At 44.4% G+C, this 19,930-nt stretch overlaps 1 protein-coding gene across 13 annotated transcripts in view; it reads left to right on the top strand.

The window, feature by feature from the left end:
• The window catches only part of LOC135909142 (roundabout homolog 2-like), a 402,696-nt gene that overhangs the window by 76,865 nt on the left and 305,901 nt on the right, over positions 1 to 19,930 (top strand). For 3 of the 13 annotated variants that reach the window (XM_065440967.2, XM_065440963.2, XM_065440964.2), the window contains exon 1: positions 9,621 to 10,098. The exons of 2 other annotated variants lie outside the window; for them this stretch is intronic. Coding sequence is in view for 4 of the 11 variants with exons in the window: in XM_070536951.1 (XP_070393052.1) it covers positions 10,074 to 10,098 (25 nt within the window). In the remaining 7 variants the exon portion in view is untranslated. Of the gene's footprint in view, positions 1 to 9,616; positions 10,099 to 12,367; positions 12,469 to 19,930 lie in introns of those variants that run through there. 8 more of the 13 variants (XM_065440975.2, XM_065440965.2, XM_070536958.1 and 5 more) reach the window with 6 other exon arrangements.

Raw genomic sequence — 19,930 nt, 5'->3', positions numbered from 1 at the left:
TGTGGCCAATTACCCTGACCTTAGGCCTGTCGCATCTTTGAAAACCAGTGCAATGTATGCTGCCGATGCACGGCGAGCGGCGGTGACACACTCGAAGTGCTCAGCAATTACGGGTGTGCGATCACCAGAAAATAGGCGAAAAGTGTTCGATAAAGGGCTTCGGAGAGTAGCTACGTCAACTTAGCAGGCTTGTCGAGAATAATAAAATATAGTTCCGTCATGCTTGTTTCGAGAACTCTCTGTTTATTTGTGCTCGCGCCTATAAAATTAAGGGCTGTTATATTTGGATAATCTATTTACACAAATTCTGACCAGTATCACCAGCAAACGTAGCAACTAAATCAGACGTTATTGATATATTTTGTGCGAGCCGAATAGACTACGGTTCTTTGAGGAAAATTTGCTGCGCTCGGTTATGAGAAGCAAAAAAAAATTACAACAAATTTATTGATCTGGTAAATTAACACATTGCTTTATTTCGTTTAACCGCTTCACCAGGAGAAGTTAGGAGGGTTTAAGTCGTATAAACATGTTCAGGTATCTGAAAATACCCGGATGTATGCCATTTTACTGAAAAAAAATTGGCTAAATGAATACCCTGTACCAGGAAATCATCGTAAGTAATGTTCTCCTCAACTAAATCTCCAGTGATTTATCAAGGATTTCATTCATACGGCCTGAAGGCCTCTGGTTGGTAATTCGTCGTTCAAATAACTTGTTACTCTGATGTACTCTCCTTCATTCAGAGTATCCATTACCGACTGAAAATCGTGCGATTCTGGAATTACACGGTTGATCAAGTGTATTATATTCAGTTAACATAAACAGAGTTAAAATAGATGGTATGAGTTCCTGTTTACTACTAACAGCATTCTATAGCATGCGCTGCCTACATGTCGATACGTTGCAATGTATCATTTAATAAGCAAAGACAAATGAAATACGCAAAGAAAGGGTAAATATTCACAGCTATGAAAACATTCTTGGCGACGGAACAGTGGGTTATTCGAACACAGAAATGACCCTCATAAATTAAACTAATGTACGACTGTTGCGGAACCTCAGAGACGATTGAACACATCCTATGTATCTGTCCCCAGTACGACGTCGAGCACGAACATCTCCGGGCAGCACTGAACCAGCTCGACTCTAGACCATTTTCCGTAATGAAGTACCTTCGACCCTGGCCGTACGCATCGATGGCGCAGAAAGCCACGAAGGCGCTCTTGAAATACTTTAAGTCGACAGGTATTGGGGACCGTGCGTAGACTCGGTGCGAACTTTCAGCTTTGCGCGAAACTGTGCCCTCTCTCTCTTAATCCCCATACCCCTTTCCCCCCAGTGCAGGGTAGCAAACCGGACGTGCGTCTGGTTAACCTCCCTGCATTTCCTGTCTTCTATTTCTCCCTCTCTCTCATAAATAAACAGGCCGAAACCTTGCATTAAGGCGTGTTCAACCACCAAGCCACCCAAAAAACTTAACGGAGAGACATTCAAGCAATAACCGAATAGTGAAATTCGTGCACTATTGCATGAAATGGAACGTATGTCCCTTAAACTAGTTCAGTGGCCGGCGTAATGATGGAATTTCAGCCAGTGAAACCTCCTCAAATAACGAGGCGCGTTGCATATCCTCTTACTTGACGAGAATATAAACTGACAACAGGTAGTCTCATTTTAGTTGTCTCCTTTCTTCGCTGTAGCCACGCATGCGTGCTAGTAGCTGGTTGTCTACATGCCAGTGCAGGGACGTTGGGACAGCAATCAAAGAGGCAGGTGAAATTCAGGAAATGAAGAGAGGTCGACCTGTGGCAACAATGCCCCAGCCTGCTAGTGCACTTAAAGGGAACGAGAAGAGAAGAAAGTTAGGGATATGAGGCATATCGTGAGACATTGGTAGCGATACTAAAGGTTGAAACAACTATATACATGCAGCAAGGCTCGCAGCTCAATCGGTCGTATAGATGGCCGGAAATATTCACCTACCAAATCAATTAACGTGCATGATGTCAGGCGCGCACAGGCCAACATGAACAGCTCTCACTCGATGACGCGTCAACTTGCTGTCACAAAGAAGGTGTGATGAAGAGCGCCGCCAGCGACCCACTCGCTTTAACGCGTCCCTAAACTTGAGGTTAGCGACCTCCAACACTACGAAGCGCAGGACGACAGCGCACATGAAGTCATTAACCATCTGAGCTTCCTAAACTATTGCACCCACCACGGATTCCCTCCATGATCGGTCGCGCGAGCCGCGTATACGCTCAGCCACGCAAGACGGCCGTGTCCACTCATGGCCGGGCAAGAGGACGCGCGCACCTACAACCCCTCGCTCTACCTCTGCACTGCTCGAGCGCTTGACCACGTGACCTTCAGTATTGCGCGCGCTAGGGTAGCGCGCACCGAGCCACCATCTTCTCGACTCATTCTCGCACGATTCTCATTGCACATACGGCACACACCGGCATCATGTCACATTTAGACGTTGTACGGAGACTCATGATGATACTCATGCTGGCGGTGGTGACTACGACGGCGAAAATCCGCCTAGAATCTAAATATAATTGCTACCGCGATATAAAAAATACAATTACCATACGCATGTAAAAATTTACACGCACGAACATCAAATAGATTTTATGTGTACTTGTTGCCATTTTCCCCGCAAGATAAATGCTTAACTTTTATTCCTGATTCAGTAGGAGTGTAAGTAGAGAGACACTAGTGGGTTCAGCGCTACTGGATCAAAACGATAGTGGGTCGAGCGCTTCTGCTCTGCAACGGCTCTCGTGCTTGGAAGCTGTGACTGTCCTGACTGTTGACGTTGCGCTGCTCCGTGTTCTGCCAAAGAAACACCTTTAGAGGAGCAACAGACAGCACACGTTGCAGCTTGTACAACTTAAAGTGCTAGTTCACAGTATGGTGTATGGCTACTAAGCACGAGGGCGCGGGATCGAATACTGGCCACGGCGGTCGCATTTCTATGGTGGCAGCATGCAAAAACACCCGTTTACTTAGATTTTCATGTACATTAAAGAACCTCAGGAAGTCCAAGTTTCAGGACTCCCCCACTACGGCGTGCCTCATAATCTGAGCGTGGTTGTGGCACGTAAAACCCAATAACCAATTTTTGGCGCTCACCGTATCATGCTAAGGTGCCTGATTTTGTGTTTTTTTTACGTTGTAGGATTTACGTCTGAACTGGACTCATGGTAAAGAATGATTTATGGCCATAATGGCACAAGGAAATGGAAGGCCGCCAAGTGTAATACCGAATGTGAAATGCACACATGTATTCGCGCGCACCCACCCACCCACCCACCCACCCACCCACCCACACACACACACACACACACACACACACACACACACACACACACACACACACACACACACACACACGCACGCACGCACGCACGCACACGCACACACACACACACGCACACACACACACACGCACGCACGCACACACACGCACACACGCACACACACACACGCACGCACACACACGCACGCACGCACGCACGCACGCACACACACGCACACACACACACACACGCACACACGCACGCACGCACGCACACACACGCACACACACACAGACACACACACACAGACACGCACGCACACACACACGCACACACTCACACACACCTACACACACACACACAAATAAAGACGTATTAAAAACATTTATGTTAGCTGAAATCAAAACAATCAAGATCCCTATCTAACATACTCGGAAGTCACTCGACTTCTACAATGAGGCACACGAGCAGAGGAACACATGCGCACAATGTAAAAAGTGAGACGCCTGCAAGTTGTGTACGTTTCTGAGCAGCACGTACAACAAAAAAAAAGAAAAGAAAGGTTTTGGGCAGGCAGAACTCAAAGGAACTAAATCTAATAACTCTCATCATTAGGCATTCTACGGAGTGTCGTTACCTCACCTGGAAGGCTCTGCGCTATGGTGCCGAGAAAATATGATAGTTGAAGGAGGACTGGAAACCAAGAATTAGCGGTGCTCAGTGAAAGAACGAAGTAGTCAAGAAAGAGCTCGACTCCTACCCGCCAACCCGAAAAAGTTTTCAGGAAAACTTCGCCGCCAGTTGGTCGCCATATAAGCTTGCTTCTTTGTAATATACTTCGTTTGGCAGAACGAGATGAAAAAGAAAGATGTACGATGCCTCACGAAGGTTATTTGTGTGCTTGACAGCTTGTTTTCCAGGTTGTTTTTCTATGCATCCTGGTAAAGAAACAAAAAGAGAACACAGAGATAGAGTAGGTGCGGCTTTGAAGGAAGAGACGCGAGTAGAGTGAGGGCTGGATTTTCTCTCTAAAGTGGACTCAAGGGATTTATAGCCGGAAGGTAGCATTGACGAGAAAATTCGAGTGACATGAACACTGCGCAGCCGTGCAAACTTGGGAGAGAAGCTGCTGAAGAGAAATTCGATGCAGGCTTTTTTTTATGCGTTGCATATTGCAATCACTCAGTTCAGCCCTTGGGCGGGGCCGGGCAGCCACCATTGAGGGTATGAGCCATTGTTCATTGCTGCGCGTCTCATATGTGGGTCTATTCTCTTTTAAGTTTGCTATGTTAGTTATTAAGTTGCTTCTGTTTTTATGCGTTGCATATTGCAATCACTCAGTTCAGCCCTTGGGCGCGGCCAGCCACCATTGACCTTTAGCGCAACCAGGTGACGTGACGTCACGACAGCCGGAGGAAAAGCTGGGCCCCAACTCGCGCAATATGCAACGCATTCTTGGCTTAACCAAGTTAAGCCTGGCCATTTTTCTTTATCGAACCATGAGCGATGAAAGAAACTGCAGCGCACGTTCGTGGACTAAAATCTGCCGTTTCTGACTTTGTAACGCATTTAAGGAGCTGAAGGAAACAAAGTGAAAAAACCAAACCTAGAAAAACATGGCCGAATGAGTTTTTCTCCATCTCTACAGCGTGCAGCAAGGAAGCCGCGATTCATCTGTGCACCGATGTAGGCGTTGCTCCCTGCCCAAAAAGTATATGGGATTCACCTGTCTGGTCTTGTAAGGCAGTGACAGTGAGCGTCTTTTTTGTTGTTCTGGAGCTGCACAATGGTATACGCTCTAACAGTTTCAATTTACAGCGTTCAACTTACTGAAGCCTATATCACCGTGAGGCTTAAAATATCTTAAAAACTGCGCTCATAGGTAGCGACTACGCTTTTTTTTTTCATTGTTAGAAGTCAGCGGCAAAAGCTACATGTTGTATAAATACTGGCATATGCATCAAAAGCATCACTACCACTTCAATAGTTAAGAAATACAGACAGCTCTGACAACCCAGTACGCCATCAATCTTTGCGAACGACCAAGCAGAGAAGAAAGACAACGAAATTGATCATTTCTTGCATTTATACAACAGCTGGCTCTAAGAACACGCTATTAATATACAGTCCGATTTCATGTCTGTTGTTCTTTTTACCATGTGTCAAAAAAGGGTGCTCATGTGATGCCTACGCTGATGTTTATGAAAACAAAAATATTTTTTAGTGCTTTATTAAACATTTTGTGTGCAGCATTCCTGAATATTTTAAAGTCGAAAATCAGGAACGTGGTCGACAGATGGAGAAGCACACTGAGGTATAAAGGTTATAAACAGGGATAAGGTAGCTCCGAAAGGCTGGCCAAAGCTTTGATAGGAGGGCGTATCCCCATCAAAGGCTTTTATTTCCTTTGACGAAAATATGTTCTGCTTTCAAAACGTTGTCCAGCCTTTCTGAGGCACCTCATAGGTGTTTTTGACTTTATTGCAGTAGTGCGTTGTTAAAAGGTTCGTTTATTAATATCGGAGAGTCCTAACGTGAGCGACAACTGAACAACAACAACAACGATAATAACGATGACGACGAGAAAGATTGCCAGTAAAACTTAGAACGCGACCAACTGTAGCGCACTTCTCTCGCATTACCAGCCTGGCCTATCGATTCGCCCTCAGGTGGCGATGCTGTGTCGGTGTGGGAAAGAACACTCGCCACGCAGTCCCTTGAAACTCTCCAGCAATCTACGCGGTGCGCCAGCATCAAATCGTATAACGTTTGTTTCCCATAAGTTCAGCAAAGTAGACAGCGGGATTAAGGACATACAAAAGTTAGTCACATTTTAATGCTCGGACCCATTTTCTGGCGTGCTTCTCACCGGATAGACGTCGTAAGACAGAAAAAAAGCGGCCCTGCATAGCAGTTTGTGTTCCTTAAATAACATGAAAAAGAAAAGTGTAGACTCTCTCCGTCGCACGAGTCGGTCGCCGAGACTGAAAGAGAGCACATCGTTTTCCTCCTCTCACACTTTCCAAACGATTCCTTCACGGCTGCACGATCTCCCGACCGAAGTAATGTGAACGTGGATCAGGGTCACTGTGGCGAGACCACGCTAAGGTGTTGTATGGGCTCGTATTTATGTATTTCTTTCGGCCACTCTCTTTGGGAAGTATGTTTCCTTTACTCTGACTCCTCTCTTCTGGAGCATCCTTTCTTTCTTTCTTTATTTATTTGTTTTCATTGCTAAAATACAATGACGAGGGCTAAGATAAAAGCTGCAATGAGGCAGCTTGAGGTGCCCTTAGCCCCCGTGTTACATTGTGGCAGTGAGTAGCGCAATCAACCGTACGCAAAGAACATTACATATAAATAATACTTACAATCATCAATCAAGAGACTTTTCTATGACGGAACAAACAAACAAGGAACAAAGAAATGGGATAAGGACAAATAAAAGCAATGCAGATAGTAGGCACCACCACATTACATACACTTGGCAATACATAAATAAAAGTTAAAATCGCGTACACTTGACGATGCATAATTAAAGGTGAAAAGAATCGATGGTTGATTATTATTGGAATTATTAAGTGAAAGAAAAGGACGAGCAAAAATTATGTCATTACAAACATTAACAAGACACACATGTGAATATAGGTAAGAAAGGTTCGTTCAGCGACCCCTCCGTCCCGTCTACTCTATGCCTATTATTTATCGTTGCCGCTATCTTGTACTACGTTTCGAGAAACACTTTCTATTCACGCCTTTGAAACGCTTACTGGGTTTGGCGGAATCTCATCTCTACGTCTCTTGACGCCCATTCGTTCATTGGGACGACCAAAGCAAAAGGAAACGAAGTTCGACCTAATGCGCGCTACCTTATTCTTTTATTTTAGTTTCTTTCTTCTTATTCGTAAATAAATGATTATATTACCTTTGAATCAAGTTGCTAGGGTAAGAGTATCGTAGACTCCTTCGTTTCAATAATTCATTCAGCACTGTGCGGCACGACCGACCGCTCGTGTACAGCACGCTGCACGATAACAGTGGCAAGCTTGTGGCCCGAAGAAGCTGTCAGTCAACTGCCTCATCGGTCTGCTACGCATGAACAGAGAAGCGTGTTTCTAAGTTGTTTAGATGTCGGGAAATTCTCTGTTTACGTTATATAAGTACATATATAATTCCTTTTTACGTTTATGATGGAAAGGTGCACAATGGCTGTAAAGTAATACTTATAATTTTTCGCGTAACATACCGCAAGGATTACTTGTCATGCTATGTTTTATGGACAGGGGAAAAAATATTGCCACTTTCGCCCGAAGAGAAGCACCATCTGACTTGGATAGCAAAGATTTAGCGTTGCACACGAGTCCCCCGGATGGTGTTCTAACTATAGACTGATCCGACTAACGCGGATGCGACGTACGCGGGTGCGTCGAAAGCTTTAACATGCCGTGTGAGACACGTAATGGCCTCTCACACGCACCACAACACCACCCGTAAGGAGCCGCGGCAGTAAAATTACGTCATTAAAGATTTAAGCACTGATACTCTTCTGCGCTTTTAAAATATAATAGTATGAGATTTAAGATAAAGGCCAGGGATTCTGAATATTGTGTTTCATGCCTTTTGTTTGAAGAACGCGATTCTAAATAGTTTGAAGAATGATTTAGTCAAGAACGTCAGACCTGGTTTGAAAAACGTGCTGGCTTTTTTTTTTGTATGGCATGCAAAAGTCTGCGTGGCTGTGACATCAAGATGCTGCACAGCCACCGATATATTTCTTAGAAATTATTCATTGACTCAAAACACCAGTTTCATATGGCGCCTATCAAGCGGAGCTTTCGACCAGATGAAATGCCCTGTTTTTATGAAGTACTCATTGTTTATACTCTGCACTACGACTCAACAATCGTGCAAAGCATGGGGCGCTGGACTACGTGTCGAGATACAGCTGTGTCCGAACAGTGTACTGCTTTGCGTTCAGCAGCATGATTATGGCCGCACCGTCCCTCGGCGTCCTCGTAACCAAGAGAACTAGCACAGCGAGAGATGAAAGAGCGAAGATACTTATACGAAGATACGAAGTTTTAGCGCAGAATGCACCGCAAGAAATAACTGCCTTTTTTAAAGAGGCAGTTATAACATTGATGAGAAAGACCACGTATTGGCCTGGATTATTAGGCGAACACACCTTCTTTCGCATATACGAAACGCCGATAACGCTCATCTACGAAAAAGAATAATTTTAACTGTTGTCTTAAAACAGATAATTCTGAGCACATTGCACTCAATCAGTTAGCACGGCTACCCTGAGGTGGCTCATATATTTGTTGGTATTAGCCAGAATATTTTTTTTATTATTTTCTTTTCGTGAATCCACTGCACGTTCTCTGAAAAATATAAAATTACGATACACTCAATAACGGTGAGGCAAGTTCGTGCGTGAAGAGGTGTAGAAACAAAATAACACGTACAGAAACATCGTACCACACAGCGAAGGTGAAATATCTTTCGTAAACTTCATAATAGAGTAACCTTCAGACGTTCTTCAAAATTCAGCAAAGCAAAGAGCGCAGTAAATGACAAGACTTGTTCCCGACCATCAGAAATAGTTGTCAGGGGGGATGAAAAAAAAAATAACAATATATTAATTTTGAGCTATAATGGCGCCACCTCTCATTCATGTATTCAACCTAAAGTACTCAACACGAGAACCGAAGAGGTACACGGACAGCTAGTTATAATAACAAGCTCTCTGTGTTCATTTATGACGCGCCACCAGCGGTAATGATTGAAAAGGGGAATATAGTTAGCTAAAGAAATTGAAATAGCAAGGATTAGGTGCAAATGGCCTTCTTTAACGAAAAAGTCTTGGGAGCCGCAGGTGTGTTCATTTAATGCTTCGAAGAATCGCTAATAGCGAACTATGCGTGCGTCCAAGTTAAAAAAAATGGTATCAATCTTTAGAAAAAGTTGTCTAACATTCGTAGATTAGTCTTCTTCAGTGTATCTCACAATTCTTTTGCATAAATTCCATGATTTTCTCTCTGGTAAGCAATTAGCGCACTGTAAGTAAATAATTAGCTGACTATTCAAGCTCTTGAAACATTAACGTAATTGTTTTACAGACTGATAGACTGACGCTGAATATTTACATTCCATTTTCGCAACACACGTCATTCATGTAGTGTGCTTCCTGTTTAAATATAAACTGCGCGGAAGCGAAGAATCATCTTGCGCGGCGGTCGGTCTCTGCCCCATCGCGTCACTGTCTTAATGCGCGCTGCAAATAAGCAAGCCGAGTTTGTCGTTTGAAGTGGCCGCCGCATCCAGCACTTTCAAGATAAGACAGACCCTGTGCTACCGTAAATGTCACGCGAACCCGCAATCTTGGTCACGTGGCTCAGTCTCGCCGACGCAGAAGACTCATTTTGCGTGATTTTCGAGCTAGCTCCAGTCCAAGCGCCGCGCAGACTTGAGAATGGCGTTGCTTTTTTTTTTTTTGAACGCTGCTATTAGCAGGCCTGTCGCTCCATGAAACAATTATGTTGACGAGCGTGTGCTTCGCTTTTACGCGAAATATGAAGGTCGCTGCGCCGCAGTTGTGTGGTACACCAGTGTGGTCGACGAATATTGTTCAGGGCACCAGAAACTACGAAAATCCGTGCTTATTGCCGTATACTTTGTGAACAGTGTTGGTGTCGAGCGAAGCATCTCTCCACCCTTGCCTTTCTTCTCGCCACACTACTTGTTTTGTGCTTTTTGTGAACTATGCTGCCAGTCCGGCCATTCAAGGGTGAGTAATGCTCTTGCCACTATACCTGTGTATTTCGTTGCTTTCCATGACATGCTTTTTTACTTCTAGCGGTATTTAAGATTGCCGTAGCTTCATTCTTAACTGACGTGAATATAAGGGCCTACATTTCGCGCAAAACGGCTGCTTGATTTTCAATCTCGGGCGCTTACATACTGTGCTAACTTTTTCGCATTGGTTTTATACCGGTGCTAAAGCATTATTGTGGCTTTCACTTGAAAATGTTCGATTACTCGCGTGTATATGCTTTTGTTGAGTGGGCGTGGCTCTTGACTGCCATCATATGAATGTGCCTTCCTCGTTCTCATATATTGTACTGGTCACAAATTAGCAATGGTCTAGTTTATCTCGTTTTGAGTCTACCTACTTCACATCCATAAAAGTTTTGTTAAGCTGAGGTCAGTGCAAGAAAGTCTTCGTAAATGAGACAAAATCATCACGGCCCCACCACAACAACCAAAGGTTGCTACTTCTAGCCAAGCTTAACGTAGCTCTTAACTGTGTCATACTGTTAGTAGAGCTACTTTGTGAATTGTAGCGTACACGACTGGGCAAGGGCTTATCACAGTTGTAACAAGGCAAAGTGCAACAGCGTATACAGCGTGTTCCACGTAACTTGAGGAAAACATTTTTTTATAAAAATATGCAAACGCCACGTAGCTGAGCGGAAACAAGGTAATGTTTGCCATCGCTTGGAGATACTCATAATGTTTCTTTACTTCCACTTAATTACATTACTCTTAATCACCCAAATATTATAATTACATGAAACTTGTTAATGAGAAAATTGTAGAGCAACATGAAAAACTCCCGATAGCGATTCCTGTTCGCCGATAAGTGCTACGTAAAAGTCTTTTTCCGATCGTGAAAGAAGCCCGCGATTCACACGAAGTGCTTCAAGCGGCCAGTCGCGCGGCAATTTTGCTTGTACTAGCGGGCTTACCAAGTCCGCCGCAGGCTTTCGCCTTCACGTGGTAAGGTGTGTGCCGATTTTTTTAATTCTTTTTTTTTTCTTACCAGTTACCCAGGCTTCAGCAGCTGTGACTATTTGCGATCGCAGATGATGGTGCTGCAGAATGTGGGAGCAAAAGCAAATATAACACGAAGCAAAACTGTCGGGGTACTGTACTCCGAGGCATGTTGTCTGTGCTTTTTTTCCGCGGCCTGCGACGCCCGCACCGGTGATCGCAGGGGATCGCTGCTGTTGAAACCTTGGTAACAGGCGCGATGAAAATGATTAGGGCAGTTCTGTCATTTCGGTGCCGCATGTTCAGATTGAAGCTATCTTGAACCAGGCAATATCGGCCGATGGCGCCAGGGCTTTCCAAAGCACGGTGCTTGAACGCTTTAGAGAGTGTCTGACGATTGCACAATCGGCATCACACTTGTGTAGAGCACCGGAACGGCAGCTTACGGGCCGCTCCAGAGGCAACCAGGGACGTATAACGCTAGCACATGTGCCTAGCAGCCACCGTTATAGACGTCGCAAGCTGGCTCCTGAGCACCCTGGCAGCCGCCGATCTCGCGCCCTACACAAGAGTAACGCCGACTGTACATGTTTCTTTTGTTTTGTTTCTGCAATTAGAAAGTGTGTCTACATAAGCGGAATTTTGCTCCATGTAAATGAGCTTATACTCGGGAGTATTCTTGTATTTCACAGGCAATTAGGTTCGTGGGCTTTTGTCATGGCTTTGCTTTGTGTATTGAACCTACGTATTTTTGTTGCTAAATTTTAACAGATAGCGTCTTTCAGTTTCATCTAGGGTGTCACTTGCGACATCTGCTTATAACGAAAGCATGTTTACTAGAATTGCTTATGTTGTTGCAGTCCTATTTCCCACGCGCTTTGGTATCGCTGTGTTGAAAAAAGAAGGCACAAGTTCATCATGCACGTGTCACGTGCAGAAATGACGCAGTTCTTGCGCGACGAATGACGCAATTGGATGTAAATGCACCTTCTCGCTCGTTGTCGAGAGAGGCCTGGCTCGGCAGTACGTTTGTCGATTCAAGCGGGAGTGGCCACCATTGAGAGAGCTCACTGAGCAGTAGTGCGTATAATCTATAACGCTCAAACTTGTGCTCATCGCGATTTAGCCGGCCTGAAAATCTGTATATTTTTGCAGAAATTTCACGCTTGCTTTGGTAAGGCGACCCTGCATTCGACAGTTAGGGTTGAGAAATGGCGTGAGGAGGCTAGGCCAGCAGGATACAGGACCTATTTTAACAAGGTGGAATGTTTACTTCTCCATAGGGATCGCGAGCGTAGCAGATTGAAGCAAGCGCTGAAGTGACTACCATCTAAAAGTGCGGTGAGGTCGAGTGACGCGAGGTAGTGTCTGGCGCCATCAGCAGGTGGGTCATTTCTATGGCGTAGTGCCCACGAACCTTCTGCGATACAAGCGGGCTCTCGGCAGCACGCGCAAAGGATTTCACGAGCCCCGCTACGGCTGTGTCCCTGATACAGTGTAACCACTTTTGTTCGGCATAATTGCATTGTCGCATTCAAAGCCCAACAGAGCTCCATTATCGGAGCATGGCGTGGACTATGTGCACTAATAGCGTTTCCTCCGAAATTAAGCAGGGTGTAACATTGCGCTTCTTCGTAAAAGAGGCTTTAACGTTTGAATAATAGCGCAAGGACACCATAGGGGACAGAAGAGAGAACAGGGAAAAGAGTTGTGGTTCCCCCGAAAGCGATCTAAAATTCATCCTAGACCTGTGCAATGTAGCGATCCATTTTGCTTGATTCTATGCCGTTCTTATTCGCCTCTTTCAACCTGCCCACCCTTTAGATAACGTAAGCTGAGCTCCTCCAAGCCACCAGACATAGCGCGAAAAGTAAAACTGAAATATAATTGTTATGTTATCCCGACTATTTTGTTCCCCTGCTTTTCTCTAAGCGATTGCTGTAGCGTTTGACATTTAATGCCAAAGCTGCGTCCGCCACTTCGTGGCCCGAGAAGCGAAGTATGAGTCTGGTATTTCAGATGTCTGCAATTTACCCATAAGGACTATATTTAATTTCTCCCTTAGCGTCTTTCTTACAGTGACCATGGCGTTCCGCCGATCTTCACGAGGCTCGGGGTTCGATTTCTGGCCCCGGTGGCCGGATTTCGAGGGAAGCGAAATGCAAATTGTTCCGGTACACTAATTTATGCATAAGTCTAAGAAACCCAGGTGGTCAAAATTTAACCGAAGCCCTTAACTTGCGCGTCCCTCTTAACTTACTGTGCAGATTACGGGTGTTAAACCGCACACTTTAATGTCCCGATTACAAACGGTGGGAAGCGTCGGTACGGACTCTAGGGCTTCATGGAGACTCAGACACGCTCATTTAGGGACCCTTTTGGAGAACAGGACGAACGAGGCTGTTGAAGTAGGGAAAGCTCCTTCGAAAGGAGTTGCCGCGGCCCACTCGATTGTGGGTGGTTCGAGCGGTTCCCCGGTATCCTGCTCATCGATGGCTGAGGATGCCGAAGGGGTGCATCGCAAATTCATGGTTCGGTCACCACGTTCACCGAGTGGTGCTTGAAGAGGGAGGGGCTGCCTTTAAAAGAGAAGCTCGCGGCTGCCGGAAATTTTAGCCTGCCCCCACGAGCTTCAGACCTACAGCGGGAGCTTGCAGGTGGTTCGCGCACCGGGCATGGCTGCAATATTGACTCGGGGGCAGAACAAGAAAGACTTGGAGAAACAGATTTCCATAACCTCGTATATAGGAACTGCAGTAACGCTGATACTCTGAGGTGATTTTAATGCCCACAACACGCTGTGGGGAGACCACCGTTGGGACACGAGAGACCGACTCATTCAAAATTTTCTTCTGATCGCTGGTGAATGCCTGCTGAGTAAGAAAGAGCCGACCTATTATAACGTCCAACGCTTCTCGTATTCATCGATAGATCTAACAATTGGCTCTACTTTTGTTCTGCTTGACATAGAATAGAGTTTCGTCATTGATCCTTTTGGAAGTGACTCCTTCCATGTAACTTTAGAGTTCATCGCGCAGGAGGACAACCCTCCCCGTATTTCTCGACGGAAATTAGCATCGGCTGACCGGGAGCCTTTTTAAGAATCAACGTATCGACCACGAGATATTACAAATGATTTTAGTATAGATGACCCTATAGCATATTTTACCACGGCTATTATTGGTGCAGCCGAAAATGTTATTCCACAAACGAATAATTTTTCTTTTAAAAGATGTAATCTCTGGTGGAAGTTACAACTATGGCTTTTGCGCCAGCAGTAGAAAAAAAAACCGCTCAGCAACGACAAAAAGAAACAGACAAAAAATACCCAGGGAGTGAGAAAAAAGACGGATAATGCTTTGAATAAGCACGTAGCAGGATAGTATCAACAATGCAATCAAAGTATGATCATTCTTTTTATGGTTACGAAAACGGAGAAACGGAAGAAACGTAATTTAAGCTACATTCACGCTAGTACCATAGCGACTAAGTAAAATTTCTGTTCATTCATTGCCTTAAATTGTGAATCTGCCATAGAGCGATAAAACACTATCAATTGTGCGTTGTTTCTGGCTCAGCTATCGCGAAAGAGACATTATCAAACCAGACTGGTGAAAATTTAGGGCGGCAGTAGGACAGACCGCGTAGTCTCTTGAATATGACCTAAAACTGCAGCATTCCAGAGAATACTGGCTCTCAGTAAATGAAATAGGGAGTCAAATATCTTGGTTCTCAAACTAATTGTAACCGTCATCGAAATCACACGCGCCCTAACATCGTCATTGTTGTCAAAATATGCTCGCCTGCACGAGTGCCAGTAAATTGTTACGCGGCAGGTTACACAGTTCTGCCATGTCTAATGATTTTTGTGCAAGAAGTTACGGGCTGTTGAAGATAGTAACGACGTTCAAGGATGGAAAGCTTTGCCATTGATCATCACTATATTGGGCCCATTCAAACACGGTAACTGGAGCGCCAAAAATGTAAATTACCGCTTAAGAATGCAAGCTGCATCACTTATTGTGCTCACGCAGTGTACATTACAGACATTAGCTTCTGCAGTATACATTTTTAAGAAAAGAAGTGCGCGATAATTCATACTTGCGTATATGCTTGAACGGGCAAAAAGAAAAAGAAATGCTGCTAAAAACAAGATATAATTGAAGGGCTCGCTTCGCTTCCTACATAACTTTCATTCCTTTGTTCGCTTTTTCATGCCGACCTAAAGTCGTTTAGGCCTTCGTCGCGGGCTCCACGGGCTTTCAAGTATGCAAGATTAAAGTGACACTCCTGTGCCCCTTTTCCAATGAAGCTATTTAATTTTTCATTGTCCTTGCTTCCAGGTTTCTGCAGAAACCTGGAGGCTTACGAAAAGGATTCTACTTAAATTGAGGACGACGCAAAGAGCTACGGAAAGAAGAATGATGGGTGTAACGTTAAGGGATAAGAAAAGAGCAGATTGGGTGAAGGAACAAACGCGAGTTAATGATATCTTAGTTGAAATCGAGAAAAGGAAATGGGCATGGGCAGGACACGTAATGAGGAGGGAAGATAACCGATGGTCATTAAGAATTACGGAATATATTCCAAGGGAAGGGAAGCGTAGCAGAGGGCGGCAGAAAGTTAGGTGGGCGGATGAGATTAAGAAGTTTCCAGGGACAACATTGCCACAATTAATACATGACCGGGGTAGTTGAAGTATGGGGGAGGCCTTTGCCCTGCAGTGGGCGTAACAAAGGTGATGGTGATGCTGCTGCTGCTGCTGCTGCTGATGATGATGATAATGACGTCCTTGCTTACCGTCGTCAGTGGTGAATATTGTGGTTGTCAAAGCGCTTTCCTGGTGTTAGTTATGCACAAATACTCAGGGCAACAAAGATACAAGATTCAACGCTATAAAAAAAGAATGTATGAACGATGTAAACCAAAGGGGAGAGGGACATAAATTCGTTGCAATAGGATTCAAACAATATTTTTCTTCGCCTGGTAGTTGCTGTTCGGTTATTTCATAGAAGGCTCCCATACCAAAGGTGTTGGTTAGAACGACCATATACACGTATGCCTTTTGTCTTGTGTTGTGTATCCCGCTTTTGTCATTATTATCATTGCTGCAAAACGCATCAGATTCTGTTCAAGCTGCGATCAAGTCTGTCAAGCAGTGTCGGAAGAAAATAGGAAAAAAAAAGTATCTCCCAAAAGTATGTATATTTAATTTTTTTTGCAGACACTTCAAACGTTGCTGCCTCTGTTTAGCCCTCCTAAACCTTCTGTTCACCGAAACGACGAAAACAATAACAGAGCCTGTATGTTTTGCTCTTTCGTGACGCTGCTTGCTATTGTTCGTCCTAATTTTTCAATGGTACCAAAACTTAGTCATTGCCTGCAGTTTTATTATTCTACACTTAGGAACCGAGCTTCTTACAGTTCCTGTGCGAAAGCAGATAAGTCTGCAGCATAACGAAACATACCCTCGGAAGTTTTGTTTCCGAGCGCGCGTTCAATGTCTTTTCGAGAGGCACGAAATAATAATGCAAACGCGAGCTTGGCAACAAATATTCATGCATAGGGAGAGTCCAATCGGTATCGCCATGGTGCGGCATGATCGATGTCGGGGCGAATAGAATGTGCGCTACTGCTTCCTCGTCCCGTACATCGGCGGCAGTTGCGAAGGAGATCTGTGGAAGGAAAAGGAGAAGCTTCAACAATACGCGAGGAGAACGGGCAAAAAGATGGATGCGTGGCGCCAGCTGGTCGGTGCCGGTGGAGAGAAAGCGAACGCTTCAAATCATTGAGAAAAATGGCGTCTCGTCGTATTCAGAAATTGGTTCAATATATCATTGCTCACATGCCTTCGCTGGCCTGCCTACTGCGTGCAGAGATATCTTTTGTGCTTAGATTGTGCTTAGTTTTAAATATTGCAGTTTGCAACGCTTTAGTTGTTAACTTTGAAGAGGGGCGTGCTGGTGGAGTGGCATGCCTTAGATAAATGGCAAAGCCTTACTTTCGCACATCGCAAGCGCTCCTGAAAGGTGTAGCGGTAGCTTGCAAAACCTCCTTCCATCGTTACCATTGCAGTTGCCGCCAAATACCTCAAGATGACCCGCAGCGCTGCTCTTTCTGCTGTAGGTCTGAGTAAGCTTCAGAAATCGCTACCGCTATTGCATTCAACATCATGTCTCGTGATGTCGACTGCTGTCGACATCACGGCGCTGGCGTGATGACGAAAGAATGACGAAACAATGGAGGAAGCAATTACCATGGCATGGCAACGATGGAATAATGACGACGGTAATACGACAGCGGTCTGATATGTTGAAGAAAACAAGAAAATTAACATATTTTAAGCGTCTATGTTCCTTGTATCAGAGTGCACATGCATACTCTGGGTGATTGTGCAAGAATGGGCCCATAAGTGGTACCTAGTCAGGGGATAGTAGTCAGGAACGCATATTGAGTGGCACATACCTGTACATAATCATATAAGCTCAAATGGTCTAATGGCAAAACAATGGAGGTAACCAATGATATTACACCTAGCAACATAAAAAAAAAGCCCGTGAGTGTCATGCGCATATCTATTAAAGTATGTGTGCTTTAGAGGAAGTCATAAGCCGGCATTGTATATGCAAGTTTTGTGTCGTGATTTCGTTTGATAACGCGGGAAAGGGAATGATGCGCTCAGCGGCATTGCCTTGTCAATAAAAAAAATCGGGCTTTATAATCCCTGAGCCTCCAGGGTGGGCACGAACAGTGGCCTAAGACTTGGTTGTCCGAAATCCAGAAAATCAAAGCTGGCGAATATTATGTTCCATTCCATAAAACGGTCAGCGTGATTTAGAGGTATGAATGAGCTGACATTGTATGTAGACGTTTCATGTAGAGGTTGAAGTTAGGAGTAAAACTGGGCGCGTTTTTTGTTTGTTATAAAGGTAGCGCAAATGGAACGGCGATGCAGAGAAGGGATCAAAGAAGTCTTAGCGGTTTTGCTAGGTATTCCTCTTGGCTGTGTTGCCATCCCGTTAACGCTGGCGCTATAATATAGATATTTAACGTTCGATCACATAGAACGGAGGTCCACTTCCGGGCACTCCTTCGTTGCTCATAATTCAGGGATATATTGGCTGTCTTTTGCCAAGCCTCGCCGACAAACACCACGCATCACTTCAATATTGTGCATCTTCGCTTTAAATAATTATGTGGTAGCCTAAACAGATAGTGCGATTCAAAACTGTCATTGCTTTCAGAGCTACGAGGAAGCGCCCTTTTTTCATGCTGTGTATTTTATAACGATGAAAGTTACTTCGGTTTCTGTATATTCTCTTAAAATACGTATTAGTAACAGAAAATATTCTACGCACGAAGAAGATAATTTGCTCACACAAAGTCATCTTTTATTTATATTTAGTCTAACGAATGTATTCGCGGAGCTTCAGGGACCACGTGCTACTGGATGATGCCGCCGTAAATACTGCTTTGAGTGCGGAGGATAAAGTTGAGCAAGTTGCGGATAAAAGTTGTGCAAGAACCACCGACAATGGCTGTCAATATACACTCTAAAAATTTTAACACCCTTAAGGGTGTAAATGGCTTGTCCCATGGGTGACACCCTTTTTGGGTGTATTGCTACACCCCAAGCAAAGGGTGCACATTAACACCCCACAAAAGAAGGGGTGTTAATATGACGTCACCTCACCTATGGGTGTAAAGCAAACAACACCCTTTCTATATGGGGTGTAACACAGACAACCACCCTTTCAATATGGGTGTAGCATGTGATAATACCCTTCCAAAAGGGTGTTATCCCTGCAAGTATTTTAGCGTTCACTACAGCCATGTAGTTAATGGGCAGACTAGCTGTTGTGAATGCTGCCTAGCCTTAGCTATGGTACTACCTTGTTCAGTATGAGCCAGAATCTGTGAGGCGTCGTCATATTGCGCTTCTGGTCCGTCATGTGGTAGCATAACGTGCGGCCCTTTCAGGAAAACAATTTAAGGTTTCGCCATTGCAGCAAGGCACACACGCCATGCTTTCGTAATCTTCCTCTGCAGTGATAGTACACTGCCGGCAGGATGCAGAGCGCAATAACAATGCGCGCTGCACTAAGGACACAGGATCTCCCGCACCTTGGTGCACCAGTACTTATAACTCCGTGGAAACAGCACACAGCCAAAAGCATAGTTACATGCATTTCAGAAATGATAAAAACCTCCTTTTCTTGGTCAAAAATTTTCGCAACACCAGCTCGACCAGGAGGGAAAGACACCACAGCTCGCTGCTGTAGCTCATATTGAATGCAATAGAGCGCAAGCAATGCATGTATTGGCGACGGTAACAAGTGCAGTACTACAGAAGCATACGTTTGCCTGTCAAGCAGTTTTTTGCCGTTTTAAGCACATATTTTATACCTCTATTCATCAAAGTTGTCACTTATCTCCACGGGATGCTTCTACTAGTACCTTCACATATATGACTTAAAGGTAGCACTGAAAGCCCAAGAACAAAGTGCTTCCACGTCGAATAATCTTTCAGCATTTACGAACAAAACAGCATGTGTAGCTGTGCATGCTGTTCAATATGTAAGCATGCACTATTTTCTGAAATATACGTATGCTCCATTTACTGACAGTGACCTGCTTATACCCAATAACTTAGTGTATTTTTCACCATGTGCTTGCATTGATTATTCTACAGGCGTTGTAAGTTAAGCTACCAGAATAACAATCAGCTAGTCTAAGGTTACCTAATTGAACAAAATCATTGTAAAATTTGTGACGAAATATCAGAAGTATTTATTTCATTCAAGAGAAATGGTTACATAATAATGTTTGCACATTTTAAAAGTAAA

The sequence above is a fragment of the Dermacentor albipictus genome, chromosome 4, assembly GCF_038994185.2.
Source record: "Dermacentor albipictus isolate Rhodes 1998 colony chromosome 4, USDA_Dalb.pri_finalv2, whole genome shotgun sequence".
Classification (NCBI taxonomy): Eukaryota; Metazoa; Arthropoda; class Arachnida; order Ixodida; family Ixodidae; genus Dermacentor; species Dermacentor albipictus.
Note: the sequence above shows the minus strand (reverse complement) of the source record. Positions and strands in the feature narration are given on the sequence as shown.